The following is an 18,910-nucleotide window of genomic DNA, read 5'->3' on the forward strand; positions in this document are numbered from 1 at the left end:
AAGCTGGTGCAGTGTAACGGGTCCACTTGATCGTTATGAACTACTATCACTCCTTGAAGAGAAGATCACAAACAAACAGTAAAGGAGCAAAGAACAAGCTTGATTATCCAACACAATGAATACAGGGTTACAGTAGGACTAGGTACATGTAAGGGACTTATTTGAGTGAGTCATAAAGATCTGAGAGCGCTGCAGAGATTTAACTCCAACATTCTGCGGAATCCCCCCCACGACAAAATACCAGAAGTACAACCTTTAGAACTGAACCAGCAACCGTGGCCAAAAAATGAGGGAGTGGAAGTTATTTTCAGAAACATACGAGCCTAGTAGGAGGCGATACACTGTGTTCAAGTTCCGCTCTCTTGTCATATTGATGTGTTTGAAAACAAATATGCATCCGGCAAGCTCAGTACCTCTTAAAATTTGAATGGGAAAAAGAGCCTTCAAAAAACCCAACCCAAATGCTGAACAGAAAACCCAACTCAGCCAGGCTGGTTTCACATAGCCAAGGAATTCCACACAAATTACATAGGCCTACCCTTGATGGTTTTGCAATTGCTTGTGGCCCTGCCCTAGCTTTAAAAGCAGAGGAACCTTGGTCATGAAATGATGACCGGGAGGAGAAGCATGCATGCACAAACAACAAAGGCGAGGGAATTTGGTGAAACAAACATAGCACGCCTAATGAATTCAATAGAGTTCAGAGAACAAAAACACTGAATGCTTCTGAGGGAGCTGGCCTTATTCACTGCCTGTGTTCGCTCTCTGGCCAGGGACAAACACAGTGACACACACGCTCGACCTGGTTGGGTGTGACTGGAGCTGCGGTTGAAAGGAGTGAGACCAAAGGACTAGGATATGACAGAGACACTGCTGCACTGCCAAGTATGTAGCCTAGATCTCAGGTAAATGCCAATAAACACTGATCTCCATCTGGGGGGGGGTATTGATTAATGAAAGGAAATGGTATTGATCCCGACCCTGGTCACAAAAACACCAACATCTCCATGCTGCAAACCATGTTGAAGGCTGGTGCTATGAACAGCAGCTTCTGCCTTGTTCAATCTTACTACTAAAGATGCAATAAATCCTGTAGAGTTAGGAGAATTTCATGTTGAATATCGCACATTTCAGCAACCGGGACCTGTTCTATCCCTTCCTTCTTTGGGACAGAGACAGGGCTGTTTGGAATGAGGCCTTACATTAACCTGTGTTTAAAGAAAGGCCTAGACACCACACGAGGACAGATAAAACAGGCCTACTTAGTTAGACTAGGATCCAGGGGTAAACCGGACTATAATAGAAGGCCCATTCAGTCCCATAATTTAGAGAGGTGGGTTTTCCAAGTAAAATCCTGGGGATCAAGTAACAGCTTGATGAGATATGTATGCTTCAAGCACAGACTAACCCAATAAAGCACTAGAAAACAAATAACATGCTTTTGCGGGACAGTGGTCCAACCAAAACACTAATACACTAATACCAACCAAAACTAAATACAAGTGCCACACAAACACTAAACAATATAATCTACGGAGGCATACCGTAATGAGATGGACAGCCCTAAATTAGAAGCTTAGCCTAGTCCATTCATACGCATGCACCCACACAATTTGTTTAATTATACTAAATGACAAAGCTTGAACTGAGAATTTAAATAATGAGTGTTACATAATCAGTGTAAAAAGGGCTCTGTTGATGTTCACTTTATGTATAACATAAGTCCGCTGTTTGGCATCATGTCTCACCTTTTTGCCAGTGGAGCCTGTCTTGGTCAGGCAGGAGCGTCCCAGGGACTGGTACCCCCCGAGGACCTCGATATCCTCCACGGCAGGGTAGCGCTTTTTCAGCAGTGAGCCCAACTGGGCGTAGGGGGCCTGGGGTGGCGTGGAGGATGACTGGGCCCCTCCGGAGGGCTCCTGGGGCTCTGACTTACGTTTAGGCACCACAGTGAAGGTATTCCCCTTCCGCCTCTGCACCACTGGAGTGGGGCTGGGGGCAACGGGCTGCAAGGGGTCCACGTCTATGTCATCTATGTTGGTGACAGGTAGCTGGTCAGCAGGGGCTTCCTCTGGAGGAGGCGACTGGACAGAGGGGACTGGGAAGGGTGCTGGGGGTGGAGGGGAGGGGGTCGTGGTGATGGTGGGTGGGTCTGGTTTGGTTGGCCTGGCTGCCCTCACCTCCTCCCGTTCTTCCTCTTTCCTCTTGGAGGCTGCTGGGGTGGGTGGAAGGGTGACAGGGGTTGGCACTCCTGGAGTGGGCATCTCTGCCACTCTCTGGGAGGGAGGAGACTTGATGGGGCTGGAGGGGGCCGTGCTGCCCGGGGAGGAGGCGAACCTGTGGCGTTTGGGGAAGACTGTGAAGGAGTTGCGGGACTGGAGACGCAGGTTGGCAAGGGCACGGGCCTGAATGTCCCCGACAGGCAGCAGAGAGAGATCAGGGCGGGGTGAGGGGCGGATCTCGAATCCAGGCGATGGGGGAGACATCGGGGGCGTGGTGGGACTGGCGGGTGACTCGGCACGGCTGGTCTCTGGAGAGAATGGCACCTTGGGTTTGGAGGGCACCTCTGTGCTCTCCCAGTCTCTCTCTCGGAAAGGCTTGGTCTGGGACCCCTCTGCCTCCTCTCTGGGGTTGAACACCGAACTGTGGCCCCCACTCACCTCAAAATGCTGGCGGTAGGAAGACACTGACTGAGAGGGTCCGGCAGAGCGCGTGGTGCTGTCAGGCTCACAGAGAGGGGGCTGTGGCTTTGGTTTGGAAGACTGGGAGCTCTGGAAGACTGAGGATGACAACTGTGTGTTGCCTAGGGTGCGGACTGGTGAGCTAGGCTGGGCTTGTGACTTGTATTTTGGCACCAGATCTGGCTGTGGCTTGGGTCGTTGTCTTGGCCTGCTTGAACTGGTCTCCAAGTCCAGGAGGTTCTCTGTGCTGCGAGACTTGGGTTGCAGTTTTCCGTAGTTGCTGTCGAATTTCTGCAGCATTCGGCTCACCCTACCATGACCCTCTCCTGTCTCGAATGCGGCCTCGTGACCAGGACGACCCAGCGTGCTCAAATTCTCCTCGCTCCGGCTTAGTGCGGTGTCATAAATGACCACCTCCTTCGCCCGTATCTCGGTAACCCCACTGCCTCTCCGGTCCAAGAGGTCGTTGAGGGAGCTGTAACTGCTCAACCCATTCTGCTGCAGATAAGACTCGCTTTTTATTCCACTCGCCTCCGGAAAGTAATCCGGATCGGATTCTATGATAATGATATTCTCAGCGCGTATAGTCCGAATTCCAGGAACACTGCCATACAATTCCAGTATGTGCTGAACCGGACGAGTGGCGCTCTCCCTGTCCTGTTGTTTCTTTCGCTCCTTCTCCAGTTTGATAAAGGGGTTCTCCTGCAATGGGCCTAGACTGTCCTGCAGAACCAGGCTTTCCTGTCCCTCGCCATCACTTACAGTTTTCTCCGAGTCATAAGGGTCGGTGGCAGTCCAGGGGTCTTTGTTTGTTTTCCCCGGCGAGAGCTCTGGGGAGGTGGGGGCGCTGCCACGCTTGCCTGCAAAATGCTGGCTCGCTGGAGTGATGGTGTAGTTCCGACCTGAATTAGCGCTGGTTCCATTGTCTGTTTTTGGGGCGCTGCTGTTTCCCGTTACTTCGCCATTAACCCGCGATGAGATCGTGCCTGGGCAAGGCTCAGCTGCACCTGCTCCAGACGCGCCGCCCTTTGCTTTCCTCCGCTCGAGAATCTCTCGTTTCCAGGCCGGCATCCTCGGGCTCTCCTGCCCAGCCTCCTGGCGGAGCACACGGACTTCTCCTCCACCAGACATTTTAGGGAGGAATTGAATATCTCCGGGGTTTGGGAGATGGTGTTCCCCGACTGGGACGGAACGCTGTATCCTCTGTCTGTCGCTGTACCTGCAGCGCCGATTACAGTATATACACATACATCCCCACCGTCTCTTTCAGTCTTTCTACGTTCTTCTCCCTCCCTCCCTCCGCGACTCCTGGCCCGCCCTCTGCACCTGTAAACCTACAACGTCATCCTTCAGTCTTCAGAACTGCGCCCTAAGAAGCAACCTCATTTGCTCATATCGATTTAGAATACACCCCTTTCACAGATCCCTCCTCTTTCTATTGTTGAGTGGGCAAAGAAAACTGTCAGTCAAGGAAACTCAGCTCAGCCCCCTTTTACTGCTTAACCCTTTCAGTGAATATCTTTTATTCTAAGATCCCGTATCGACCACTACATTTGTTTTTTAAATAATAACATTATGCATTTCATTTAATTTAATTCATGAACTAAACATGGAAATTATACCAATAAATGGTTTTAAAAGATGAAAGGCTATGTAAAGATAGTGTTTGTGAAGCAGGGTGAGGAAATTGTCGCCCATCAGTCACTCATTAGTTACGTGTAGGTTTTGCTGTAGCATCCTATGGAATATTGACCTGTTATAGCATAGAGCTCTTCGTATCTATTCAGCAAGAGGTTGATGATACCGCCTGACAAATAATCCTGTTGAGATAAATGCATTACGAAATAAATGAGGCGGTATTACAGAGGTCTATTCTGGGTACAGCACGTAACAGATTTATATTGTTCCTCAAACATTAATCACCGCACTGTCATTACGAGCCGTGAATACCAAGGAGCCATTTAACATATGGATGGACACTGAAGAAAACAGTGTGTTCTATAGAGCAGTCTCAGTCAGTCGTAAATTCTGTTATAGATGATTTGTAAAAACGCATCCTATATGCAATGTAGTTTTTGTAATTTGTTTTTATCTGAGTTGTACCTAGAGAAAGAGAGAGCGAAAGAGAGTTCAGTTCCATATTTTAAACTTCTGTATTTGATATGCTGTGCTTAAAAAGAACAAAACTCTGAGGTTGTCATCTGAGCAAAGTCCAAGACACGGAAAAGTCCTTGCTGTTGCCTCTAAAGAACATTTTAGAGATTAGTGCTTGATGAGCCCAAAATGATCAAACAGCTCAATACAACTTTTTGTATTTTTTATTAAGCTTATGACTTTTCCTTCCATGAACTCACTCCAATGTGAACTTTGCTTTAGTTTTATTACTTGGTCCTTCCCAATGTTGACTTGGGCATCGGAAATTGAGGAGTAGGTCACCACGCCCATCTTCAATGTAAATAGCGACACCTTGTGGCCAAACCTCGTCCTCACAAGGGATAACAGTGGACATAACAAAGATCTACACCGGACATAACGGTATTGTGTCTGTTCAGATTTGACTGATTAATGTTTCATAGATTTTTGAGGAGCTGAAATAATATTGCATGATAAACTTTACCAGCTTAAAATGTTTATTTACACATATATACAAACACCAACAAGGGTACCAAAAACAAGAAAATAATAAATGGACTAAAACACTAACAAAGCTGGAGACATTCTTACCAAATTCAAAAGGAGGATTACATCAATTCTAAATGTCCCTCCCCAGCATCACATTAGGAAATAAATTACACTGAAGGATAAAATTAGGCCATCAATACATGCTTGAGCAAGAGGTTCTTAACAGATCAAATACAAAAAAAGGTATCCACAGGCAGCAATTTTCAGCGGAGAGCCATGCAGACAAAGGACTGCTCATGGAAAACACATTCTGTCACACTGTCCTCAGACGAGGTCAGAAATGGAGGGGTAGCCTGTGACCCTCATCTCTCCAGCCATTAGTCCAACAACTATTCCTCAATAGTCAGTTAATTAAAACAGTCACCTATTATGAATAAACCTGGATCTTCTATGGCTGATAACCGGTTCCTGCCCTCATTATCACACCGCCAATGGCCTCAGTTGACACGGCAGGCGCGGATCATCAGTAGCTGCAGGAGGATGAAGAGTGGTGAGACGATGAGACCGAACCACAGGTCGCGTGCCTGTTCCTGCTCAACCAGCTTCTGGCACAGCAGCACCTCACACACCAGCTTGAGGCTGAGCACTGTCAGCACCCACAGCAGCCTCAGCACTGCCAGCCTTTTCTCATTCTCCTGGTACAGCCGGATTGACACGATGGCCGTGAAGTAGGTGCTCAGGCCATCCGCGGCAAACAGAGGGACGAAGACCATCCACCAGCTCATGCCAGGGGCAAACCGGTCAGCCTGCAGCGCTACTAGCACACTGAAGACCAGCAGAGCCCCAAGGTGGAGGAAGAGCTCGAACGTGGCAAAGCCCAGCCATTGGACCAGCTCCCGCAGGGAGAACAGCATGGCCTTAGGGTGGAGGGAGTGGATGCAGGTGGACTGTTCAACCAGGGACCGAATGGGGTAGACTCACTGGTTCGACTCAGGAGAGGTGACGTTTCCAGACTCAGGGTGGTAAAGTGTGAAGGAAGGGAGACATTGAGATCTGGGCAGAAATCCACAGAAGGCAATAGGAAATGGCCCTTAACGAGGAACTGCTGCAGAGACGATCAAGCTCACCAACATCATTGAAGACAGTGGGGGCAGAGAGGACGAAATACTGTGAGCCAGTGAAGAGCTTCACATGTGGAGGATGTCTTCAGGGAATCAAGTTGTTCTGCCTTTATTTAGAAACAGAGACATTTTATTGAGAGCATGACAAGAGTTTACAATGTATTGAAATTGACATGTTACACTGTAAACATCAACAAAATGACAGTATTTACTTCAGCTCCCTTTTACCAAGCTATATTGTAACAAGCCTGAAGTCGGTTGAAACAACTATCAAACGTTGCAAACATTGTTACAATCTCATTCTGTCTTGACTAACAGTCTAGAAGTGGAAATGTATGTGTCCTTCACAAATAGCCTACAATGTATCAAGGGTTGATGACAGTATCCCAATAACGGACTAAAGGAGCCTAACGTTACTCCTTATAGTCCAAGGACCTTACATTATCTGTTTAGAATCTAATTGGTTCTGGCAGCCAAAACAGCCAAATACTCCAGCTAAAGTGAAAATATTTTCCGGGAAGCCCAATTCCCCATTAAACAACTGGTGAAATCCCCTCACAATGACATGAAACTGTGTTTCTAATAAACAATTAAATTAAAACAGACTACCCCTTGCTAATCAGGAAACTTGTGTACGTTGCGATGGACTGTCATTACAACTGCTTCACAGGAACCTGGTAAAATTATGTTTGAAGTGTAGCTAGCCACTGAATTCACTGTCAGCATGCAGTCAAAGCTATAACCACTTTTGGAGCAAACTAGTGCTCTCAAATCGTATCCTAATGTCAACAGCAGATGGGAGTTGTATTCATAACATTGCTAACTTAGCTAGCTAACATACATTGAGAAAATAAGTTATATTAGGTTGCTAGCAACACCTTGTGGTAAATGAGACAGAGCTATCTAACTAAACAGCTGAGCTAGATTTTTTTTTTTTTACAAAAGTAGCTATAATTTCAAAATATTGAAAACAAAAATGAGCTTTTACATTTACATTTTAGTCATTTAGCAGACGCATACTGGCCCCCGTGGGAATCGAACCCACAACCCTAGCGTTGCAAGCTCCATGCTCTACCAACTGAGCTACACCGGGGGCTTTTAGTTCATAATTTAACGCTGCCATATGTAACTTTTTGGGCGACCCGACCAAATTCATATAGAAATGTGAGGGCAAACTAGTGAAATCAGTACTCCAAATGGGAACAACCAGTTCAATTTATTGATGTTGCTAGAGATGAACGTGACAGAAGAATATATTAATTGTTGTAATGAGCCTTCGTGCGCCCCAGTCTGTTGGTAGCTCTGCCAGCCTATGAAAGCAGGACATCAATAGGAGAATAACTTTAATCTGTTCTAATTATTTAGAATTATTTATTATATTTGGTCGAACAGGGCGGAGATGTTTTCCATGCTGCAGCCTTGCAAATCACATGTGCATCAAGTACGAAAAATGTGGGCTAGACATCTGGCAAAAACAACATAAGGCAAAATGCATGTGCATCTGGTGGACATATGGTCTAATGCTTACACAGGTGTTTGGAGCATGCTAGATAGCTAATTAACGGTCGCCTCGTCTTCATCTGTTTTCCGTAAACAAGCGCTGTAACGAGGAGATATGGTCATGTGGGAACACTAACCCTATAAAGGTGTGTATCAATGTAACTTTTTTTTTTCTTGCTGATATTAAAGATAAGGTCCTTATGCTTCCAAAACCGTACCGCAAGCGATGCATGTTAGTGTTCAGACCGAGCGTCGGGGATCTTCACATAACTCCCCACTACAGAAGACGCCTTTGTCCAATTACTTATGTGTAATGTAATGGAACGGAGAGTAATGATCAAGGACTATGCCATGGTGACAGTTGAAATCGTTTGTCAGCTAGCTAGCTGCCTGGCTACATTCATGGTTTTAACTGACAACAACCGCTCACAAACGATTCCCAATAACGTTACAGCATTTTACAAGCTAGCTAGACCGCTGTATTGTCAGATCATTAGGCTAGCTAGTAGCTGGCGTTAGCTGAGCTACAGTTACGTTACAGCAAAGACAGTGTGGTTTCAGTGCTAGCACAATCAACAACTAGCTAGTTAGCTACCTCGTAGCCCTTATCCATCTCATACTAGCTACATATAATTTCTCCCTCTGTGCATGTGTGTCAAGTAATATGGGATATTATAGGACATGACAAGGTTTTAGCGAAATGTTGTGGTTTTACCTCAATTCAGTCAATTCCGATTCAAGTGTCAGGTTAGCCTTTTCGTAATGTTTTCATTCCTTCACTCAAAGCTACGGTGTACTATCGCGGGAACTTGTACGTTTACGGAACAATTGTACGGTGACCGGTTAGTGTCTGCGCCTAGTGCAAGCAAAGGAGCACGGACGTACTGTACAAGGCAAGAACACCGAAATTCATTGATTTATTTGAGTAACGTTAACCTTGTTGTATGTTAATTAATGCTGGCAAGTTACGTTTTGGATGTAGCAAGGTGAACAAGTTATGAATCTGCGGAATATGACCAGGAGGAGTTGAAAATGTGTTTGCTAGTCGTGTGGTGCATGGAGCATATAATTGGCACATTTGAGCACATGATTGTTGATAGTCGAAGTTAGCTTTCTGTCGTTACATTTCATTGTTTTAAAACTGTTGTTTTATGTCTGATTTTGCTTAGTTCTCGTAAATGTAGACTTTTCATGTCAATAATCTTGAAATTATAGAATTAAAAGGATCTGGAATGGGCTTTCATAAATGTGAGCAATTATTCTTCCTCCAGCTGTGTGAAAGCCAGCATTATCACTGCTGTCACTCAGGGTCATCCAATTGTTTAGTTTATGTCAGGTTATGTGTAGCCTAAACCACTCTCTCATTCCAATGCATCTCAGAAATGTGGGGGTGAATAAAGGTGCCGTTGTCAAACCTCTCTCTCTCTCAGCGCAAAGATGCAGCAGGTCGATTCTCTTCTCCACAGTGGCTATTTTCACCCAACACTCAGATACTGGCAGACCTGCGCCTCAGACTTGAGACCTGAGAACCTCATCTACCCCATCTTCGTCACGTAATGTCTCCTCTCCAACACAGACACTAGGATGTCATCTTGATGTTGTGATACAAATGACAGATGCCCTTGTGTCAGTCAGTTACACTGTAGGCTATATTTGGGTGGCTATGTGTTTTTATGACATGACAGCTTTCTTGTTCTTTTCTCCAACAGTGACAGTCCTGATGCTGTGGAGCCCATCGCTAGTCTGCCAGGCCAGGCCAGGTAATGACTCCAGATTACCTGTTCATGTGGTTGATTTTAAAACATATATGACTTTGAAACAAAGACTTTGAATGAGAATTCTCATTCAAAATCATCTGATTGAGTGAGAATGAGCAGGGGATGGGGACCATTGAGATCAAGGCTGTGACCTCCAGATAAATACTGTGAGGCAGGGTGGATCCAGAGCCAACAACTGTGCCAAGATAAGAAGATAATCCGTTAGCTCTTTGTCCCTCACAACCCTCCCTGCTCATGCACCATTTGGTTACTATATAATAGGCTGTAATGTAATACTGAGCCCTAATTCTTGGTACTATTATGTGTCAGTGTTGAAATTACTGTCAATAGTTATCTCACTCAGTCTGATTTGGTTTGTTGCCCAAAACAAACCAGATTTTAGGCTAAAGAGATCAAATACATCCCAGTGCATTGATAATGAAGTGCCACTTAGTAATTGCTTGCCTCAAAGTGGTATTGAATTAGCACTTTGTAGTTTGTCCATTCCCTGTGTCCCCCTCAATCTCTTTTTCTCCCCACAGATATGGAGTGAATAAACTGGAAGGCATGCTACGCCCCCTTGTGGAGAATGGCTTGAAGTGTGTGCTGATTTTCGGGGTGCCTGCCAAAATCGCTAAGGTACAGTAAACTATATGCACTTGTAAAATGTGTCTTTTTTGCCACTACATCAACTCCAAAGCGCATATGTCTACACCCTTGCACACTGTCATACCTTTTACCTTTCTTCTCAGGATGAGAGGGGTTCGGGTGCAGACACAGACGATACTCCGGCAGTATTGGCTGTGAAGAAGATAAGCTCTCTTTTCCCTGACCTGCTGATGGCCTGCGACGTCTGCCTCTGTCCCTACACCTCACATGGACACTGTGGTCTGTCACTCTCTATCACATCTTTTCGTCTACAACTAATGCAAATCTAATTTCCTTTGATTAACACTACAGTGTTATAAGACTGCCCTCTGATTCGCCCTCAGGAATCTTGCGGGAGGATGGCACTCTGGACAATGGTGCCAGTTGCCAGCGTCTGGCAGAAGTGGCATTGGCCTATGCCCGTGCTGGTGAGTCTGGTCACTCCTCCCCCCACTGTTATCTACTCTCACTTCTAAAAAATAGTGGACTGGACCAATGTTGATACTGCTCAATGGGGAGCCACACCCATGTCAATAGTTTAAGATCTCTTGTTCTTATCGTACAGGCTGTCACATCATTGCACCCTCTGATATGATGGATGGGCGAGTGGGAGCCATCAAACAATCACTGATGTCCAATGACATGGGCAACAAGGTAACAGATGGGAGCACTAGTTTGTACATAACCTTATATTCATAGGGACTCAATAAGGAAAGGAAAGCATTTGCCATAAGGAAACCCTTAGTAAAGAAGACATTTGCTTGAATTTCCTGAAAGAAAATGTCCAAGAAAAGTAATGTATTTCCTCCTTCTCCCCAGGTTTCAGTGCTAAGCTACAGTGCTAAATTTGCTTCCTGTTACTATGGTCCCTTCAGGTAACTATCGATTGTAAAGCCAAGTATGGACAGAAAAGGCATTTACTTACCAGTTATTTGACAGGATGCTCTAAGGAAGCTTTTTTTTTGTAGAGATGCAGCACAGTCCAAACCAGCATTTGGAGACAGGCGTTGTTATCAGCTGCCCCCTGGTGCAAGGGGCCTGGCACTGCGAGCTGTGGTAAGAGTGTCTGTGAAATGTACGCATATGTATGAAAGGTAGAGAGAGAGTCAATTTACCCAGGTGGTTGAGGTTTTGTTTCTGTTTTTCTCTCAGGACAGAGATGTCAAGGAGGGAGCAGATATGCTGATGGTGAAGCCAGGACTGCCCTATCTGGACATAGTGAGGGAGGTCAAAGACAAGGTTCGTATGTTCTACCTCATTTTTCTCTGCATGGTTACAGAGTTTCAGGCTCTGGGATCAGTATTGATAGTTTGAGCTAAATAACCAAACTACACTAAGTTCACATCCAAGGGTACACAAACAAGTCTATCATCAGTTGTTATGAAGACTACAAAACCCTTCTGCTTTTACCTGCTCCATATTTTTCTTACCACCCTCCTCTGCTCCCTTCCAGCACCCCACTCACCCACTGGCAGTGTATAACGTGTCAGGGGAGTTTGCAATGCTGTGGCATGGAGCTCAGGCTGGAGCCTTTGACCTGCGCACCGCTGTAATGGAATCTATGACCGCCTTCCGCAGGGCAGGTGAGAGGGGAAGTGAGTCATGGGGTCTGGAGGAACAGTGCTCTGTTCTCAATAGAGAAAGAATCAGTTCTACTGCTCTAGTTCTATATTCTTCCCTCTGCTCTAGGTGCTGACATCATCATCACCTACTACGCACCTCAACTGCTCACCTGGCTGAAAGAGTAACAGACAGAAGGATGGACCTACGGATTGACATAGAGATGGACCATGCGATTAACTCCTTTTTACCTAGCTGTGCAAGGGGTCTACTCAAACTAAACTGACATGTGAGAACAGGCAATCTATCTTCATACATTCATTTACAGTTTCTTTTTCTATATAACATTGATACTTCATAATGTTCTGAGACTCTTTTTTTCATGTGCAGCAACCACAAATTCTCACCAAAGATGGTATTCTTCAAGCTAGTAACCACTTGTAAAGCGTATCAAATAAGCTTTGAAGGGTTAGCCTAATGTTAGATGAAAAAATGGGAATGTAAAAGCTATCTGTTGATTGACTTGTTGGTTTATGGGTGTTTTTACTATTCTATAGATTTCCGAATTGAGTAATCATGGCCTTTATTTAACTGTTTCTATTTTATTCTGTGTTATCTGTAAGAGGCACTCTGGCTTCAGCACTGTCCTATCCAATAAAATATATATTTTTTTGAATAACAGCAATAAAGCTACAATCGAGTCTGAAATATGATCCATAGAGTTACTTTTGTTTTATTACATATAACTTTGTTCACATTTTTTAAAAACTGTTAAATGCTTACTTTACGAGCCCTTTCCCAACAATGCAGATTTAGAAAGTTTTAAAAAAGGAAATAGTAATAAAATACTGAGTCAATGTGCAGGGGTACGATGTAGTTGAGGTAATTGGGGTAATATGTACATTTAGGTAGGGGTAAAAGTGACTAGGCAATCAGGATAGATAAACAGAGTAGAAGCAGCGTGTGTGTGAGTTGGAGTGTCAGTGTTGTGTGTGGGTAGAGTCCAGTGAGTGCATAGAGCCAGTGCAAAAACAAAGGGGGTCAATGCAAATAGTCCGGGTAGCCATTTGATTAACTGTTCAGTGGTCTTATGGCTTGGGGGTAGAAGCTGTTCAGGAGCCTTTTGGTCCCAGACTTAGCTCTCCTTGTACCGCTTGCCGTGTGGTAGCAGAGACCGCAGTCTATGACTTGGGTGGCTGGAGTCTTTGACAATTTTAAGGGCCTTCCTCTGACACCGCCTGTTATAGAGGTCCTGGATGGCAGGGAGCTAGGCCCCAGTGATGTACTGGGACGTATGCACGTACTACCCTCTGTAGCACCATACGGTCGTATGCCAAGCAGTTGCCATACCAAGCGGGGATGTAGCCAGTCAAGATGCTCTCAATTGTGCAGCTGTATAACTTTTTGAGGATCTGAGAGCCCATGCCAAATCTTTTCAGCCTCCTGAGGGGGAAGAGATGTTGTCGTGCCTTCTTTACAGCTGTGTAAGTCTGTTTGGACCATGACAGGTTCTTAGTGATGTGGAGACCGAGGAACTTGAAGCTCTCGACCCGCTCTACTACAGCCACGTCGATGTGAATGGGGGTGTGCTCGGCCCTCAGTTTCCTGTAGTCAACAATCAGCTCCTTTGTCTTGCTGACATTTGAGGGAAAGTTTGTTGTCCTGGCACCACACTGCCATGTCTCTGACCTCCTCCCTATAGGCTCTCATCATCGTCGGTGATCAAGCCTACCACCAGGTGTCATCGGCAAACGTAATGATTTTTGTATTTGTATTTTATTAGGATCCCCATTAGCTGTTGCAAAAGCAGCAGTTACTCTTCCTGGGATCCACACAAAACAAGAAACATTACATAATACAGAACATTAATAGACAAGAACAGCTTTAGGACAGAACTACATACATTTCAAAATGGCACGCATAGTCTACATATCAACACATACATACAAAATGTATAGGTAAAATAGGGGAGAGGCGTTGTGCCGTGAGGTGTTGCTTTATAAAAAAAATTTAACCAGGTTTGCTGATCATTTGAGCAATATGAGATTGAAGTGAGTTCCATGCAATAATGGCTCTATATAATACTGTATGCTTTTTTGAATTTGTTATGGATTTGGGGACTGTGAAAAGACCCCTGGTGGCATGTCTGGTGGGGTAAGTGTGTGTGTCAGAGCTGTGTGTAAGTTGACTATGCAAACAATTTGGAATTTTCAACACAATGTTTCTTATAAAAAGAAGAAGTGACGCAGTCAGTCTCTCCTCAAATCTTAGCCAAGAGCGACTGACATGCATAGTATTTATATTAGCCCTCTGATTACAATGAAGAGCAAGACGTGCCGCTCTGTTCGTTGGAGTTGTGCGCGGCCACGCAGTCGTGGGTAAACAGGGAGTACAGGAGGGGACTAAACACGCACCCCAGAGGGGCCCCCGTGTTGAGGATCAGCATGGCAGATGTGTTGTTGCCTACCTTCACCACCTGGGGGCAGCCCGTCAGGAAGTCCAGGATCCAGTTGCAGAGGGAGGTGTTCAGTCCCAGGGTCCTTAGCTTAGTGATGAGCTTGGAGGGCACTATGGTGTTGAACAGGTTGAGAGCTTCAAGTTCCTTGGTGTCCACATCACCAATGAACTATCATGCTCCAAACACACCAAGACAGTCATGAAGAGGGCACGACAAAGCCTATTCCCCCTCAGGAGACTGAAAAGATTTGGCATGGGTCCTCAGATCCTCAAAAAGTTCTACAGCTGCACCATCGAGAGCATCCTGACTGGTTGCATCACCGCCTGGTATGGCAACTGCTCGGCCTCCGACCGCAAGGCACTACAGAGGGTAGTGTGTACGGCCCAGTACATCACTGGGGCCAAGCTTCCTGCCATCCAGGACCTCTATACCAGGCGGTGTCAGAGGAAGGCCCTCAAAATTGTCAAAGACTCCAGCCACCCTAGTCATAGACTGTTCTCTCTGCTACCGCACAGCAAGCGGTACCGGAGCGCCAAGTCTAGGTCCAAAAGGCTTCTCAACAGCTTCTACCCCCAAGCCATAAGACTCCTGAACAGCTAATCATGGCTACCCTGACTATTTGCACTGCCCCCAACCCCCACCCCATATTTTTACGCTGCTGCTACTCTGTTAATTATTTATGCATAGTCACTTTAACTCTACCCACATGTACATATTACCTCAACTACCTCAACTAGCCGGTGCCCCCGCACCTTGTCTCTGCACCGGTACCCCCCTGTATATATAGCCTCCCTACTGTTCTTTTATTTTACTTCTGCTCTTTTTTTCTCAACACTTTTTTGTTGTTGTTTTATTTTACTTTTTTATTTAAAAATAAATGCATTGTTGGTTAAGGGCTGTAAGTAAGCATTTCACGGTAATGTCTACACCTGTTGTATTTGGCGCATGTGGCAAATAAGATTTGATTTGATTTGAGATTGAGTAAACAAAACTATGGTAAACTACACTTACAATTATTTGCTGTATAATTGTCATTTTCTTACCACTGAAGATGAGTCACAACATGGCTTGGCTTCAGAAGATGGTTTTGGTCATAGACTGTATGGGTCATAGACTGTATACACCCCGACCCCAGTACTCCGTTCTGCCACCTGTGGTCTCTTGGCCCTCCCACCCCTACGGAAGGGCCGCTCCCGCTCATCCCAGAGAGGAAGAGGCGAAGCGAGAGGGATAACTGTGCCAAAAACCTGTCTTCTCCAGCAGGTGGCGTTGTTTCGTTTCTTTCAGTCACCAGGCTAGGAGTTTTTGTGTGGAAGTAAATGAGTGTCGAATTTGGTCAACAACAAAAAAGTAATGGCTTATTTACTACGTGAGGTTTATTTGATTGAATATAAGTTTCGTAATGCTTAGATTGTTAAGAGTGTAGTGATATAAGTAGGACACGTGACATCCCGGCAACTTTGAGAAAAAACACTTTATATCGGAGTTGAGAAAAAAACACTTTATATCGGAGTTGTCTCAAGATGGCTATCCATATTTATGACATGAGGCTAGTAGCATAGCGTCTCTCTCCATTGAATACAGGCGGTTAACGTCAACACCTTCGTCGAATATTCAAAAACATATTAAAATAACGAGATGTATCTACCAATCCAACGAGAGGAATAGGCCAGAGCTTGCCAGCCTGCTGTTTCTGCTCAGTAAACAACGAATCCCATTGTTAGGGTGGAGACATACAGTGCCTTTAGAAAGTATTTATAACCCTTGACTTATTCCACATTTTGTTACAGCCTGAATTAAAAATGGATTCAATAAAAAAAAAATCTCACCCATCTACACACAATACCCCACAATGACAAAGTGAAAACATGTTTTTAGAAATTATTGCAAATGTATTGACAATGAAATATTGAAAAATCTTATTTACATAAGTATTCACACCCCTGAGTCAATACATTTTAGAATCACCTTTGGCAGCGTTTACAGCTTTGAGTCTTTCTGGGTAAGACTCTAAGAGCTTTTCACACCTGGATCATACAATATTTGCACATTATTTTTAAAAAATTGTTCAAGCTCTGTCAAGTTGGTTGTTGATCATTGCTAGACAGCCATTTTCAAGTCTTGCCATAGATTTTCAAGCCAATTTAAGTCAAAACTATAACTAGGCCACTCAGGAACATTCAATATCGTCTTGGTAAGCAACTCCAGTGTATATTTGGCCTTGTGTTTTAGGTTATTGTCCTGCTGAAAGGAGAATTTGTCTCCCTGTATCTGTTGAAAAGCAGACTGAACCAGGTTTTCCTCTAGTATTTTGCCTGTGCTTAGTTTTATTCTGTTTATTTTTATCCCCAAAAAACTCCCTAGTCCTTGCCGATGACAAGCAGACCCATAACATGATGCAGCCACCATCATGCTTGTAAATATGAAGTGTGGTACTCAGTGATGTGTTGTGTTGGATTTGCCCCAAACATAACGCTTTGTAATCAGGACATAAAGTTCATTTCTTTGCCACCTTCCGAAAACATCCGAAAACATCATCATGTACTTACTATGATTGAGATCTGTGGTTGTCCCACCTAGCTATCTTAATATGAATGCACTAACTGTAAGTCACTCCGGATAACAGCGTCCGCTAAATGACTAGAATGTAAATGTAGGTAGCTTGGACAGTCCCAAGAGCTGAAGAAAAGTGCTCAGTTATAAGTGAGTGCTCTGTAGCTGTTGGAAGTGTGTGCACTGTGCAGACTGCACGGACAAGCCAATGAGAGAACGTTCATCATCACAGATGTCTGCACCAGTAAGTACACTGCATTCGGAAAGTATTCAGACCCCTTCACTTTTTCCACAATTTGTTACATTACAGCCTTATTCTAAAATTGATTAAATAAAAACATTTCCTCATCAATCAACACACAATACCTCATAATGACAAAGCGAAAACAGGTTTTGAATTTTTTTTGCAAATGTATTACAAATAAAAAACAGAAATACCTTATTTACATAAGTATTCAGACCCTTTGCTATGAGACACAAAATTGAGCTCAGGTGCATCCTGTTTCCACTGATCATCCTTGATGTTTCTACAACTTGACTGGAGTCCACCTGTGGTACATTTAATTGATTGGACATGATTTGGAAAGGCACAGTTGACAGTGCATGTCAGAGCAAAAACCAAGCCATGAGGTCGAATGAATTGTCCGTAGAGCTCTGAGACAGGATTGTGTCGAGGCACAGATCTGGGGAAGGGTACCAAAACATTTCTGCAGCATTGAAGGTCCCCAAGAACACAGTGGCCTCCATCATTCTTAAATGGAAGAAGTTTGGAACCACCAAGACTCTTCCTAGAGTTGGCCACCCGGCCAAACTGAGCAATCGGAGGAGAAGGGCCTTGGTCAGGGAGGTGACCATGAACCCGATGGTCACTCTGAAAGAGCTCCAGAGTTCCTCTGTGGAGATGGGAGAACCTTCCAGAAGGACAACCATCTCTGAAGCACTCCACCAATCAGGCCTTTATGGTAGAGTGGCCAGACGGATGCCACTCCTCAGTAAAAGGCACATGACAGGCCGCTTGGAGTTTGCCGAAAGGCACCTAAAGGACTCTCAGACCATGAGAAACAAGATTCTCTGGTCTGATGAAACCAAGATTGAACTCTTTGGCCTGAATGCTAAGCATCACGTCTGGAGAAAACCTGGCACCATCCCTACGGTGAAGCATGGTGGTGGCAGCATCATGCTGTGGGGATGTTTTTCAGCAGCAGGGACTGGGAGACTAGTCAGGATCGAGGGAAAGATGAACGGAGCAAAGTACAGAGAGAGATCCTTGATGAAAACCTGCTCCAGAGCGTTCAGGACCTCAGACTGGGGTGAAGGTTCCCCTTCCAACAGGACAACGACCCTAAGCACACAGCCAAGACAACGCAGGAGTGGCTTCGGGACAAGTCTCTGAATGTCCATGAGTGGCCCAGCCAGAGCCCGGACTTGAACCCGATCGAACATCTCTGGAGAGACCTGAAAATAGTTGTGCAGCAACGCTCCCCATCCAACCTGAGAGCTTGAGAGGATCTGCAGAGAAGAATGGGAGAAACTCCCCAAATGCAGGTGTGCCAAGCTTGTAGTATCATACCCAAGAAGAATCGAGGCTGTAATCGCTGCCAAAGGTGCTTCAACAAAGTACTGAGTAAAGGGTCTGAATACTTATGTAAATGTCATATTTCCGTTTTTCATTTTTAACACATTTGCAAAAATGTCTAAAAGCCTGTTTTTGCTTTGTCATTATGATATATTGTGTGTAGATTGATGAGGGGGAAAAACAATTTAATCAAATCAGAATAAGGCTGTAACGTAACAAAATGTGGAAAAAGTGAAGGGGTCTGAATACTTTCCGAATGCACTGTATGGATGAATAATGCAGAGGACACTCACTCTGGCTGTCAACAACCTGTCAACAAATAGCTACATGGTTTTGCACATTCCATTTTCCTGTACCTAAGAGGAACTTGAGTAGGCCCACCTTTTACACACACAACAGATATAGTATATTTTGTTTACTGCTTACTATTGATA

The 18,910-nt window shown here is 44.8% G+C and overlaps 3 protein-coding genes and 1 non-coding gene across 5 annotated transcripts in view; 1 reads left to right on the forward strand and 3 right to left on the reverse strand.

Moving 5' to 3' along the window:
• Window positions 1-3,965, reverse strand: part of LOC121541650 (taperin) — a 31,426-nt gene extending 27,461 nt beyond the window's left edge. Inside the window, exon 1 of the mRNA XM_041850823.1 lies at window positions 1,749-3,965. Within this exon, the coding sequence (XP_041706757.1) occupies window positions 1,749-3,929 (2,181 nt within the window). The 5' untranslated portion in view covers window positions 3,930-3,965. The remainder of the gene's footprint in view (window positions 1-1,748) is intronic.
• Window positions 3,966-5,290: 1,325 nt separating this feature from the next.
• Window positions 5,291-8,728, reverse strand: LOC121541652 (transmembrane protein 203-like). The gene is made up of 2 exons (XM_041850826.1): window positions 8,640-8,728; window positions 5,291-6,531 (listed from the first exon to the last, which is right to left on the reverse strand). Exon 2 carries the CDS (start codon window positions 6,215-6,217, stop codon window positions 5,801-5,803), a length of 417 nt encoding a protein of 138 aa, XP_041706760.1. The 5' UTR covers window positions 6,218-6,531; window positions 8,640-8,728; the 3' UTR covers window positions 5,291-5,800.
• Window positions 7,445-7,521, reverse strand: trnac-gca. Its single transcript has one exon. It is a non-coding gene; the product is annotated as a tRNA-Cys (tRNA).
• Window positions 7,866-12,602, forward strand: LOC121541651 (delta-aminolevulinic acid dehydratase-like). Of its 2 annotated transcripts, none has more exons than XM_041850825.2 (12): window positions 7,866-8,070; window positions 9,355-9,477; window positions 9,634-9,684; window positions 10,224-10,320; window positions 10,434-10,569; window positions 10,674-10,757; window positions 10,895-10,983; window positions 11,149-11,204; window positions 11,298-11,385; window positions 11,482-11,568; window positions 11,783-11,912; window positions 12,019-12,602. In XM_041850825.2, exons 2-12 carry the CDS (start codon window positions 9,362-9,364, stop codon window positions 12,075-12,077), a joined length of 993 nt encoding a protein of 330 aa, XP_041706759.1. In that variant the 5' UTR covers window positions 7,866-8,070; window positions 9,355-9,361; the 3' UTR covers window positions 12,078-12,602. The 2 variants fall into 2 exon arrangements, with proteins under 2 accessions (XP_041706759.1, XP_041706758.1); XM_041850824.2 differs by lacking the exon at window positions 7,866-8,070 and adding an exon at window positions 8,678-8,817.
• The last annotated feature ends 6,308 nt before the right edge of the window (window positions 12,603-18,910 follow it).

This window comes from Coregonus clupeaformis, chromosome 27 (assembly GCF_020615455.1).
Source record: "Coregonus clupeaformis isolate EN_2021a chromosome 27, ASM2061545v1, whole genome shotgun sequence".
Taxonomy (NCBI): Eukaryota; Metazoa; Chordata; class Actinopteri; order Salmoniformes; family Salmonidae; genus Coregonus; species Coregonus clupeaformis.

Coding starts and splice junctions, on each gene's coding strand:
- LOC121541651 (XM_041850824.2), top strand. CDS start 8,687: ATGTTTTCATTCCTTCACTCAAAGCTACGGTGTACTATCGCGGGAACT. Junction 9,685..10,223: donor AGTCTGCCAGGCCAGGCCAG/GTAATGACTCCA, acceptor TTCTCCCCACAG/ATATGGAGTGAATAAACTGG. Junction 10,758..10,894: donor ATTGGCCTATGCCCGTGCTG/GTGAGTCTGGTC, acceptor CTTATCGTACAG/GCTGTCACATCATTGCACCC.
- LOC121541652 (XM_041850826.1), bottom strand. CDS start 6,217: ATGCTGTTCTCCCTGCGGGAGCTGGTCCAATGGCTGGGCTTTGCCACG.